Source organism: Protobothrops mucrosquamatus, unplaced genomic scaffold (genome assembly GCF_001527695.2).
Source record: "Protobothrops mucrosquamatus isolate PMUCROS unplaced genomic scaffold, P.Mucros_1.0 scaffold2481, whole genome shotgun sequence".
NCBI classification, from domain to species: domain Eukaryota; kingdom Metazoa; phylum Chordata; class Lepidosauria; order Squamata; family Viperidae; genus Protobothrops; species Protobothrops mucrosquamatus.
This window is the reverse complement of record NW_015388549.1, coordinates 20,568-32,913: the sequence shown is the minus strand read 5'-3', so window position 1 is coordinate 32,913 and position 12,346 is coordinate 20,568. Positions and strand designations below refer to the sequence as shown.

Below are 12,346 nucleotides of genomic sequence, written 5' to 3'. Positions count from 1 at the left end.
TGAATGCTCCAACACTGGAAGTTTTTAAGAAGAGACTGGACAGCCATTTGTCTGAAATGGTATAGGGCAGTGATGGCGAACCTTTTAGAAACCGAGTGCCCAAACTGCAACCCAAAACCCACTTATGTATTGTTGGGTGCCGGGTGGGCGTGGCCCATTGGGTGGGTGTGGCCCATTGGGTGGGCATGGCTGTGGTTGTAATGGCAGACTGGGTGGGACTAAAAAGTTCAATCAATCAATTCCAACTTTGCGAGATCTTTTTTTTTCCTGCGAGAAGTTGCAATTGAGTGATTGAACCTTTTTTTTTTTTGCACACGGCGGCTGAGGCATAAAGCGAAACGGTTTTATAAAACCCAGCTGAAGCCATAGCACTGGTGCGACGGCGCGTGTGCCCACAGAAAGGGCTCTGTGTGCCACCTGTGGCACCCGTGCCATAGGTTCGCCACCACGGGTATAGGGTTTCCTGCCTAAGCAGGGGGTTGGACTAGATGACCTCCAAGGTCCCTTCCAAACTACTACTACTACTAATTATTATTATTGTTATTATTATTATTATTATTATTACAGAGCTTTTAAAAATTAATAAGATGCAGAATCCCTGTAGTGAAAATCCAACTGTACGTAAATCAAATCAGTACCCAGAAAATGGCCATCAACTTCTATATGGAGAACGTGAAAGTGCTTCTCAACAGCAAAATAAAGCAGTAAACCATAAAATAAATCCAGGAATTAATGAGATTTTAATGTGATTTTTGATGGCATATAGCACTGATTATCACGAGGGTGAAAATCAGAAGCCATCCAGGACAAGCAAACACAAGTGCTTTAGAGACTTATAGAGTGCTGTTATATAAGCACTGCAGAATACTCCACTGCACAGTTCTAACATATTTACACCTATGTGCATACATTTAGTACCATTCGAAGTTAGAACAGCACCGAAAAAAATGACTTATGGCCATTTCTCACACTTACGACATAACACAGCGTCCCCATAGTCATGTGATCAAAATCTGGACGTTTGGCAACTAGCTCATATTTATGACTATTGCAGTCCCGGGGTCATGTGATCCCGTTTTGCAACCGTTTTGACAAGCAAAGTCAATGGGGAAGCCAGATTCACTTAACAATTGTGTGACTAACTTAACCACTGCAGTGATTTGCTTAAAAACTGTGGCAAGGAAGGTTGTAAAATGGGGCAAAATGTCGCTTGACAACTGTCTCGCTTAGCGAGAGAAATGGGCTAAATTATGGTTGTAATTCGAGGACTACCTGTACAGAGAATCAAATGCTTACCAATCTTCCCAGCTCCAACGGAATTCAAAATTACTAAGATGGTGGGAAAACCAATTAATGAACCTTGATGGGAAAAAGAAAATCTGTAAATATTTTTATATTAAAAACATTTCATTTTCCATTGCTGCTATTGACGTTACATACAAATAGACAGAAACACAAGATACAGCAGATTCTAAACTCTGGAGGACGGGAAATGTGCAATTATTCTGTAGTAAATCAGTCTTTTGAAAAGCCATTCCAGAGGTGCCTGCATGCTTTGCAAAAGCTTTGACATACAGTAGATGCTGCAAAAAAACCTGGCACCCAAAAGTGAGGTGGCTGATTAAAGAGTTGCTGAATTGAGACTCAGCGTATTTTAAAGTATCATTTTTGAAACATTTTTGAAGAATTCACAGCCTTACATCCAATAATTGATTAGCTCTCATCTAGATTTTAATATTAAATCCTATTTTTTATTAACAATCTAACATGGCGGTCTTATTGGTTGATTATGAATGCCATGTAAGAAAGCTCCAGAAGAAGCGAATAGAAAAAAATCACTTTCCTCTACTAATTAAATGAGAGGAGTCACTAAAACAGTGTTTCTCAACCGTGACAATTTTAAGGCATGTGGACTTCAACTCCCAGAATTCCTTAAAATTGTCAAGGTTGAGAAACACTGACCTAAAATATGAAGGCCTATAAAAGCAGGAGCATTTACAAACATCATGGATTCTGTTGCCCTGAAACATCTCAAGTCACTAAGTCCTCAGAAAATTTAGATGAGAATGTCCTCACTCACCTATCTATGCAGATAGTATTCATTGTATCTAAGCGCATGTACAGCATTTCTGTAGCTTGTGCAAGCTGTTGTTTTTCAATTAAGGTTTAAATTGTTTTTTTTATAATGTTTAATTGCAATATGGTTGAAAACAGAACATTCCTTTTATTATCAAAAGGTATTAACTGCTACAAGAAACCTTTGGGAGAAAAGGATACAACTTGAGGTAAAGATCCAGGCTGAAGTTTACAGAGTTCAATAAACAGCGTAGTGTACATGATTTCCATGTGAGGCGGAACAGGAAGCTGAAACAACTCAGCAAAAATTACCTGGGAAAAATATGAAAGCAATATTTCGCAAAAAAAAGAGGTGCACAGAATATTTTATTGTCAGAAAATTCTAGTGCTAAAATGCCCCATTCCAATCCCATACCGGTGTACCAAAAATGGTTCAAATTCAAAATGGATCATTTCAAGCTCCATTCTGAGATGAAGAACTACTAGCAGAGAAGAAGATCACTGGCACTAAAAAAGAAAAGGTGACATGATAAATGCAATATTTACCTCAACAATGTGGTAATTCAGAGGGATCTTGTGGTTTCCTGGATAGCTTGTTAACTGGACAGCACTACAAAAAAAGAAAGGCATGTGGTTTGCATTTAAAAGGGCAGGCAGGAAGTGCAAAAATTATACTTTTTGTGATATGTGCCAGGACCCACTCCTTCAAAGAACTTCTTTCCCTTATGGGAGCAAGTCTTGGAAGTAGCTGCCGAAGGCTCTGTCACCATGCAGTGTCAGTCCCTCTTTGGGCCGATAGATATGGACATTGATATATCCCTACCATGTTGTTCTCTCTTTCCAAAAGGATCTGATGATGCAGTGAAGATGTTCTTCGATCACAAATCTTTCAATAGAGTGGCTTCCAGGCATAACTGGGCCCTGACAAAACAAGCAACAGAGATTAATTTATTAGTACAGTCCAAAACTCCATTTTCACCCCAAAAGGCATAATATGATTACATCACCGGCATCATAGCATTTTCCAACAGTTTTAATAGAGTAGTTTGTAGGTATTTAATGTTTATAACATACTTTTCAGCATAAAGTTCAGCTGCCTCTTTTAGAAGCAGCTTTTTCTGCTCTGAAGAACAAATAGACAGACCCCCAAAAGCAGCGGTACATGGAGTAAAGGGAGCTATTAGATAGACAAAACAAGTAGTTTCAGACAAAGTAATGACCCAAACCGAAGGCGAAGGGGCATATTATGTGGAACCCACCAAAGACGAAAACATTTCATTTCCCAACAGACAAGACACCACAAGGATGTTGCCCCACATCATTAACTTACTTCAGGATCATCAGTGTAGTCAAACATTCGGAAGGTGACTCTTGGCATCGGGTAAACGGAATCTGCGGTGTGGGGTGGGGGTGTAAAAGGAGGCAGGTTGTGCTGCAGTGCTTCACAAAGCACGCTGTCGAATGCCAGGTATGGCCTCGGAATGTACCTCTCTTGCCAGTGGTCCTTCTTCATTTTCTGAATCTGAGCCCAAAGGCAATCTAAGTACTGGAAGGCAACAGCATCCGTCAGACATTTTCATATTCGGAATGCAAGGATGTTCCCAAAGCAAGACTGATTTCCGTGCTATAGGAAATCACCCTTCCCAATTTTCTTAGAAACCATTTCAAGGGGAAAATTCAGAATAAAGAAAAGCCATTGGGAGGACTTTCTCATTAGAATAGTGTCAACTTCATGAAGCAAAACCCGGAATTATGCATTTGCACTTATGTTTCTTCAGATGGATGTGAGGACAAGAATTCAAAACCCTAATCATATTCACCTCTTCTTGTGGATGTGGTTTATCAACGGACCAAACTTGCAGCATGGCCATGTGAGTCTTCTGACGCCGTCTGCCATAAAAGAACATAGTCATTTCAAGGCTACTGATAATTGATTTGCACTTTAACTCAGAAAGACACTGAAACAAACAGCACTTTATTCAAACCAGATAGTGCATCTCAATTGGCAGGAGGCATTGGGAAAACTAAGCATCTGGCTAAAAAAGTGTGTGCTTTCAATGACCTGATTCTTAACTACTGTAGGTTTTGGGGATAATTGACTCAGCTACTATGTAGAAAGATGCTTCTAGAACCATACAGCCCAAGACTTACAAAATTCTCTTGTCAGCCCTATGATCACTTCAGATCCCCTTTTAAGCCGCAAACTTGCCTACTGCTTTCCAGGAATTCGCACTCATTTATTCTAGTCCTGTCTTCAGAGTCAACGGAACGCAATTATGAGCACGTGCCTTTCAGCCAAATTTTGAGACTTTATCATTATTGTTCTGCAGCATCATTGTCCCCACTAAGAATATTGTTAAATCTTTCAATGTTGTAAAGTCAGGTGATGATGATTAAAAAAGGAACAAAATCAACTTGGTTTAAGCCTAAAAGTCTGAAGTTATTTATTACCTCTACATTTAACAGCCAATGAGTTGTATTTCTGCAAATTTATGACGTCTACATGTTCTATGTTCATGCTCTATTAAAGCATAATAACACAAAGTAATGTTTTCTCTCATTTTCTTACTTCAGATAGTTTTCAACAGTAGACAAGATCTGCTCCATTTCAGTATCCTTTTTCTCATAGAGCTCCTTGCCCACCCAAGGTAAGGATGACAGAAACGCATACACGTACCAGTCACATCGCACCTGTTAAGTAAAAATATGGACAATAAGCATTCAGAAAATACTTTTGGTTCTTGCCATAAAAGCTAAATCAGGTCAAAGGCTTGAATTTCATAAGAAGAACTACACAATTCTAGCTCTATGTTACGATGCTTCAGGTACAACCTTTCAAGGGCCCAGATTCACATGTGCACATGAATGGTTGATTTTGATACTTCCAAAACAATTCTACACAAAGGCGAGTAAGGGAATAAGTACTAAATCTGCACAAATCAATGAGAAAATATAGAACAGAAAAGCCAACATTTTCCTTACGTTGTGCTGATGCTCTATTATTTACCATTCCCCCCCCCCCAAGGAGCTATTTCACACGTTCCTTCTGATTGTATTTAAGATGTAATACTTACTCTCTGGTGTAAATGAAATCAGCCAGGGCCTGGCAAACTTCTGTAAGTCATCAACAGCAATTGGCATGATTAAAAGGTTTTCTACAAACCTAGGTTTTAGAAATGTTTTAGGAGCTACTTTGTGGATCTTTTGGACTGCAGACTTTTAATATGAGATAGGACAATGCTAAGGGCCCTGTTTGCTCATCTAAATCATGGGCAGATACCATTTTGTTTTGTCGTACTTATGTTCCGTCTGAAGGCCATAAGAGATTGTGACAAGAGCACCAGAGGGCACGTAGCCAAATCTTATAGCCTACTGTTTAGGCTTTTATTATAATACAAGTTGAGGAGAGGTTTATGATGTTTACAAACACAGCACAAAAATGTAAAAAAAAAAACACCCTAACAAATTTCAGCAATTTATTTCTCTATCTATGAAGCAAAAGTATTATTGTTTACCTGAGGTACATCCTCTTCCTGCGTCACACTAACGAAATTCTCAAACATGGCTACCACTGAGGGTGCAGCTATTACGTGACAATTCACAAGATCAGAAAGAAAGCGGACCTGCAGAAAGAGAACATTCAGCCCTTTCTCAATCATGTATTTCCCTAAAGCATGGATCAGCAAGAGTACTCATAAGGCCAGGCAAGAACACAGCAGAAGCCTAGGCCAGGGGTAGGCAACCTTGGCTCTTTTATGACTCGTGGACTTCCTGAGCCAGCATGGCTGGCTCAGGAATTCTGGGAGTTGAAGTTCACGAGTCATAAAAGAGCCAAGGTTGCCTACCCTTGGCCTAGGCTGTATCTGCTTCAGTGTTTTTTACAAGGTCACAGAAATCCCAGGCCCAAGACACAACTGAATAGACACTTAAACCTCATTTATTAGGAGTGGTAGTGGTACAATGGTTAAAGTGCAGTACTGCAGGCAAACTCTGCCCACAGCCTGAAGTTCGATCCTGATAGGGCTCAAGGTTGACTACCTTCCATCCTTCCGAGATCGATAAAAGGAGGACCCAGATTGTTGGGGGCAATATGCTAATAATGTTTACATTGTAAACCATTCAGAGTGCTGTAAAATGCCATGGGGCAGTATATAAATCTAAATGCTATTGCTATCAAATCTACATCACAAAACCTGGCACACCATTTATACTGCAGAGCACTATGACAAAGTCAGAAGAAATAAGCCATTTTTTTATCTTCACAGCCTGCAAGGTAAAATGTGAGCTCTTTAAATATACTGAAAACCAAACTAAGCAAAGTCTCTTAAAGTATGAAAACAACTTACTAAATAGACAGCTTCATTGTACAGGTTAACTTTCAAACATTCTTTCAGCTGACGTATCATCGCTTCTACAAACTCTCCACCAAAATTGTAGTTCCTGGCATTCAGCAAGCCAACAAGAGTTGTGTAAAGGGTCATCTTTTGTGGTAGCAGATGTGCACTGATTTTTTTTCCATAAAGGAGAGAAAAAACAGCATCAATTATTAACTCAAATCACAAGTGCCATCTCATTACCCCATGTGTGATTTTCAAATTACTAGAATGCCTAAATTTTGAAAAGCAGTGTCTTCCTTGACAAGAAGTCTACTATATATTGGGGAAAAGATAACATGAGAGTCAATTCAGTCTTCATTTAACTCTTTATGTACTTCAAATCCCAGTGGGAAATTACACAGACATGTATATAATTATGGGAAACATTCTACTATGTATGTAACAATATAACTTCCAATGTTTCAATCACAGCTTTTATACTGCTTCAGACTCAGGTGTTAGTATGTTCTTTGCAAAGTTGAAAGAAGGTCTAATGAGCAAAAGGTCAGGCAAAAATGTAATCCTTTCTTTGAGCTCATATGAAAATTCCAGAGGAAGCTGGCACTGCGAATCGTGTCTCAATGCACAGTTGCAGAAAACAGGTTAAATTAAGAGGGCTGCATTGCAGCCAATGATCAGCAATAGAGAACTATTTTGACACTTACCTCCTCTCCACTCTCCTAATTAGTTACTTTGCTAATTATCCCATATTGTCTCCAAGTTTCAAATATTCTTTAAACGGGAAAAAATATGTAGCCATACAATATATTCAATAAAGAGCTTTGTAAAGAAATACTTTTCAAAAGTAATTACTTAAAAGCCTTTACTGTAGCTAATGTAGGAGATGAACAGGCTGAGCCTGAGGGAGGGGTCAAATGCGTCATCAGTCTCAAGGACCTTCTTGCCCACAAGAGATTCATGTCCAGCCCACCTTGAATTTTGTTGACTCTTATCTACCACCTATTGGCTTCGACCATTAGTACTTCAGATTCTTCTACAGAGCTTTAGCATACAATAAACCTATATTCTGTTGAACTGACTGGACTCTTGATTTCATGCCCTTGACAGTTAATGCATCACCACCTAGATCCATAAATCTTTTGCATACATACACTGTACAAAGGAGTTTCAGTATTTTGCTTTTGAAGTTTGGCAGATTTGCCTCCAACACCTCAGTCGTGTCCTCTAAGTTACAGTCCAAAGAAAAAGAACTCTGAGGGGATAAAATATTAGAAAGTTATTGTCTTGTTGTGATATACGGTACATGTTACAAAGATACTTCTCATTAAAATGTCCTCTCAGTACGACAGCTACAGTAACTCCAAAAGCTATCAATTAAAGGATACTCTACTGCTATTCTCTTTCATTCCTTATCTAAATTCTTTATTGAAACACACATAGACAAAGAAAAAAAAGGGAAATGTAAGAAAATTAAAAATAAATGACTCTTCTTGATCATCCTAAAACACTGTACAATAACAGCCTCATCTGCAAACTGGTTATATTTCTGGTTATATATGAAATAAAGCTTGTAATAATTCAGTCTTTACATAGATAAAGAGGGACTAATTAGGAATTCAGATAGGGTCAGCAGTGATAACAATGCAATTAAACAAGGCCATTGAGTAATAAAAATCCATAATCCTGATTTTCTCAGAGTTTTCAATCAAATCAATGAGGACAGCTTGAACAGATCAGTAATCATAAAACATTTCTTACTATTAAGTAATTGGAATGGTATGCTGAAACCCAGCACGGAAAGTTGGTTAGCACAATATTCTTACAAACTGTAAACTTAGTGTAATAGTTTATTGCAGGCTCAATTTGTAAATGAATATATCAAATACACAATACACAGTACCTTTATCCCATTTCTAAATATATATATATATACTTGTGATACCTCATTTGTATTTGAGTATTTATGTTATTCTCAGACAGGGAAACCTCAAAGAGGTCAAAATGAAGCTTCTAGTCTTTTATACCTCTTCTTCCAATGCGCTTATTAAGTATTCCAATGTCTCCGCAACGTCAAGTGTTTCAGATGTTCTTCTTCTCTTGTGCTGTTGTTCTACTTTAGTGAGACAAAACATCAGATGCCAAAATGAAAGTCCCAATATGGTTGGAGATATTGTGGAATTGCAATATTAAATATCAAAAACATGACAATCTATGTGTACATTTTCACAATTCATTCTAGGAAAATACCATAAGATACTGCACTGACATTTTATGATACTGATGTTAGAAAAATATATATATATATCTATTTACTCGTGACAAAAATCCCCTTCAAATTCTATTTATTTTGAATTTGGTTAAAATAAGTTGATTCTAACCATCCTTCCCTTCTATCCTTTTGAAGACAAGGACCATCTTCCTTTTTCTTTAAGCTGACCTTAGAAGCTGCACCATAATCCCCTCAACTGAAGAGATTAGAAAGGTTGAAAAAAATAAAAGCACAAGGCATATTATTATTTTGGCAGAATCCAGTGGCAGAAAGTAAAAAAATGCCCTTTGTGATCTTTGCTTCTATTCCCACATTTCTGAAATGGGAGCTTACTTCCTGGACTGGGCCAAAGCAGAAGCAAAATTTTACAAAGGAATACCAAAAACAATTCTAACCCATTTTATGTCCACCTTATAAACTAATATTATTATTTTGGCAGAATCCAGTGGCAGAAAGTAAAAAGATGTCCATCATGATCTCTGCATGAATGAAGCAAGCAAATATAGGCTAAGGAACCATTCATATCTACGTATATGAGATATAATGCTGGGAAAGGAGATCAAATCCAGTTAAGCTAAGGTGAAAGTGGAAGAAAATCAAAATTATACAGATAGTGTTTGCTTAATGGCCATTTGTTCAGCAACTGTTCAAAATTATAAATGAATGAATTAGACTCACAACCAGTCCTCAAAGTTCTAGCCATGGCAGCATCCCTGTGGTCATTAGACTGCAATTTGGGAACTTGGCAATCAGTGCACAATGATGATGGTCGCTGTGTCCTACAATCACCATTTGAGACTGTCAATATGACTTTAGACAAGCAAAACCAATGGGGAAGCCAGCAGGTGGTCAAAAATGGTAACCGCAGGACATTACATTTAACAACTGCACAGGATTCACTTAAATCGGCAATCGGAAGAATTTAGAACTGCTGTTGTAATTGGGCATGGTCACATGATGTTGCACTTTACAACCATGTTGCTTAGCAGCAGAGTGCTAGGCCCAATTACTGTTGTTAACCAAGGTCTACCTGTATGACACATTTTCCTGTTCACAAAAAGTCAGATATATGAAAGCTATCAAATGACTTTTCCTTTCAAGTTCCAGTAGGTAGGTGGGGCATGTGAGCCTTTAGTTGTCCACTGTACCTATGTAACATAAGATATTCCTCAACTAATGAATACAATTGGAACCAGATTTCTGATTGTAAGTTGTGCCACCCACATGACCGGATTCAATTTTACAACCTTTTTTTGTGGTGATTGTAAATGCATATCAATTCTTTCTAATAGGCTTTTTTTTGCTGAAAACTGCCAAAAATATTGGAATCCTGCAAAAGAAAAGTCACAAATTGTAATCATGTGATCGCAGGATCTACTAATAATAACGGCAAGCTGGTTATGAAGCACCCAAAATGCAGTCATATGACCACAAGGGGGGGGGGACAGGCATGACATTTACAAACAGCCAGAAGTATTTTATGGGCTGTAAAACACACATCCAGAGCCACTGTAAGTTTGAATGGTCCTTAAGCAAACAGTCATAAGGCCAGCACTAACTATACTCAAATCCATTATCAACTTCTGTGGAAGCCCAAGGAAGCCACAGGAGTTCTATCTACACTTGTAGTAGTGCTAAAAATAATACGTTAGTATGTTGCTAAATAACAGTAATACGTTTTTTTACTATGTTACAAAGGATGGGAAATACATAATAACTTTCTTACAGTCATACAGAAATAAACAAGGAAGGGCTGATCATAAGAAGTGCCCTATATTTGAAGAATTGTTGACCAGCATGGTCCAGAAATTTAAAGAGTAACTTCAGTAGAGCTTTCATGTTTACACTGGTCTGGTGTTCACTGACCAAGAATTCACAAATAATCAATAGACCAATATCTCTGCTTCACTTTTCCTGATATAAAAAGAAAATAACACCTTTATGCAAAGACTTACCAATATTGTTATATTTTTTCTTCTAGGCTACATAGAATCAATAGATGAAAAGACGTGTCTGCTCAAGGACTATAATGTAACAGCTTCTTCTAAAGAGCAATAAAGACAGCTCCGGCCTTGGCCATGAAAGCTAGCTGAGTGACTTTGGGCCAGTCACTCTCTATCAGCCCAATTCACCACTCAGGGTTGTTGTGGGGAAAATAGGAGGATGAAGGTGTGTGGGATATGTTTGCACCACAAGTATACAGAGGCCCACCTGAATCTCAAGCATTAAACAGCTGGTGATAAACCAACTCTTTCTCAGTTCATTTTCTTTCTTTCTTTTTTGAAAAATCAGCTGTGTCAGCCCATCAACAGAGAACTGAACAAAACAAAAGGTTTAGGTCCACTATTACAGGAATGGATTCATTCTTTTTCCAGTCCTGCAATTTGTTTCTCTATCAGGTTGTGGGGGGGGGGGGTAGGGGGGTAGGCTAACCACAGATTGATCACTGACTACATTTAGCTGAGAAGAAAACTTAAATTCAGCTATAATCCTACAATGTCATCAGAAGTGGAAGTTTTCCTCTTCCCAACCAATGCCAACACAATTTTTAAAATAGGCAAAATTAAACTGTGGACAGTTACACCTGCGATATTAACAGTGTTTCCTTATAACAATCTACAACAATGTACATAATGGATTCTTTCTTCCCATTCACCTAAACAGATCGGGGGTGATTATGAAGAAAATCCCTGCATGTGCACAAAAAATCTGTGAATTTAAAATAGGATAGCATATATATATATATAAAATATCAATTTTAAAAATCGTTACAGGTTGGGAACCTGTCAAGCTCCTTCCATAACTACAAGGCACAGCTCAACTTTTAGCAGAAGACAAAAGACCTGGAATACGGGATAGAGATGTCCGGTGTTACATTATTAGGCTTAATGTACAGGTGCCATCTGCAAATACAGGTTTAGTTTAGCTAGCCCAGGGGTAGGCAACCTTGGCTCTTTTATGACTCGTGGACTTCAACTCCCAGAATTCCTGAGCCAGCCAAGCTGGCTCAGGAATTCTGGGAGTTGAAGTCCACGAGTCATAAAAGAGCCAAGGTTGCCTACCCCTGAGCTAGCCCATCTGAAACTCAAATATTTTCAGATTATTGCCCCGAACAAACTGGGAGAGAAATCGGTGTGCAACTGATTGGAAAACAGCCTATCCCAGAGCTCACGACCCTCACCCTCCGCTTCCCTCCCGCTCACCATAGTTCTCGTCCCGGTGCCGCCTGCGCGACATGGCTCGGTCCTCCTCTCTCCGACTCGGTGGACGGACGAAGGGCGCTCACGGGGCGGGAAAGGGGCAGCCGGCGCTACGGCCCGATGACAGCAGCCACACCGATGCTCGGGGGCGCTCGCCGGAAGCCGCCGCCGCCGCCGCCTCAAACCGCCCCCCCCCACCCGAAGAGAGACACAGCGAGGCGGGCGAGCGGCAAAGACGCGTGTCTGCTTTCTCTCGGCTCCTCGTACCTTCCGGCGGGCTCTGGTGGTGGTAACCAGAGAGGAGCTTTGGGGTGGGACAGGAAGCGAATGGAGCTTTTCCGGGGCAGGTCGAGGCTGAGGGACGGCCTATCAGTCGGGAGGTTTCGTGCATCTTTGTTGCTGTGCTTTTTGGGTGGGGGGGGAGGGGGGAGCAAAACTCCTCAAGATAATGTAGGTTCCTGATG

The 12,346-nt window shown here is 39.5% G+C and overlaps 1 protein-coding gene across 1 annotated transcript in view; it reads right to left on the bottom strand.

The window, feature by feature from the left end:
- LOC107295771 (nuclear cap-binding protein subunit 1) overlaps positions 1 to 11,919 on the bottom strand; it is a 27,266-nt gene extending 15,347 nt beyond the window's left edge. The window contains exons 1-13 of the mRNA XM_015825094.1: positions 11,886 to 11,919; positions 8,438 to 8,526; positions 7,565 to 7,665; positions 6,423 to 6,579; positions 5,592 to 5,699; positions 4,646 to 4,767; positions 3,897 to 3,966; positions 3,407 to 3,622; positions 2,900 to 2,997; positions 2,623 to 2,686; positions 2,278 to 2,388; positions 2,081 to 2,145; positions 1,297 to 1,359 (exon numbers count right to left, since the gene is read on the bottom strand). Coding sequence (XP_015680580.1) covers positions 1,297 to 1,359; positions 2,081 to 2,145; positions 2,278 to 2,388; positions 2,623 to 2,686; positions 2,900 to 2,997; positions 3,407 to 3,622; positions 3,897 to 3,966; positions 4,646 to 4,767; positions 5,592 to 5,699; positions 6,423 to 6,579; positions 7,565 to 7,665; positions 8,438 to 8,526; positions 11,886 to 11,919 — 1,298 coding nt within the window. The remainder of the gene's footprint in view (positions 1 to 1,296; positions 1,360 to 2,080; positions 2,146 to 2,277; positions 2,389 to 2,622; positions 2,687 to 2,899; positions 2,998 to 3,406; positions 3,623 to 3,896; positions 3,967 to 4,645; positions 4,768 to 5,591; positions 5,700 to 6,422; positions 6,580 to 7,564; positions 7,666 to 8,437; positions 8,527 to 11,885) is intronic.
- Positions 11,920 to 12,346: the final 427 nt, after the last annotated feature.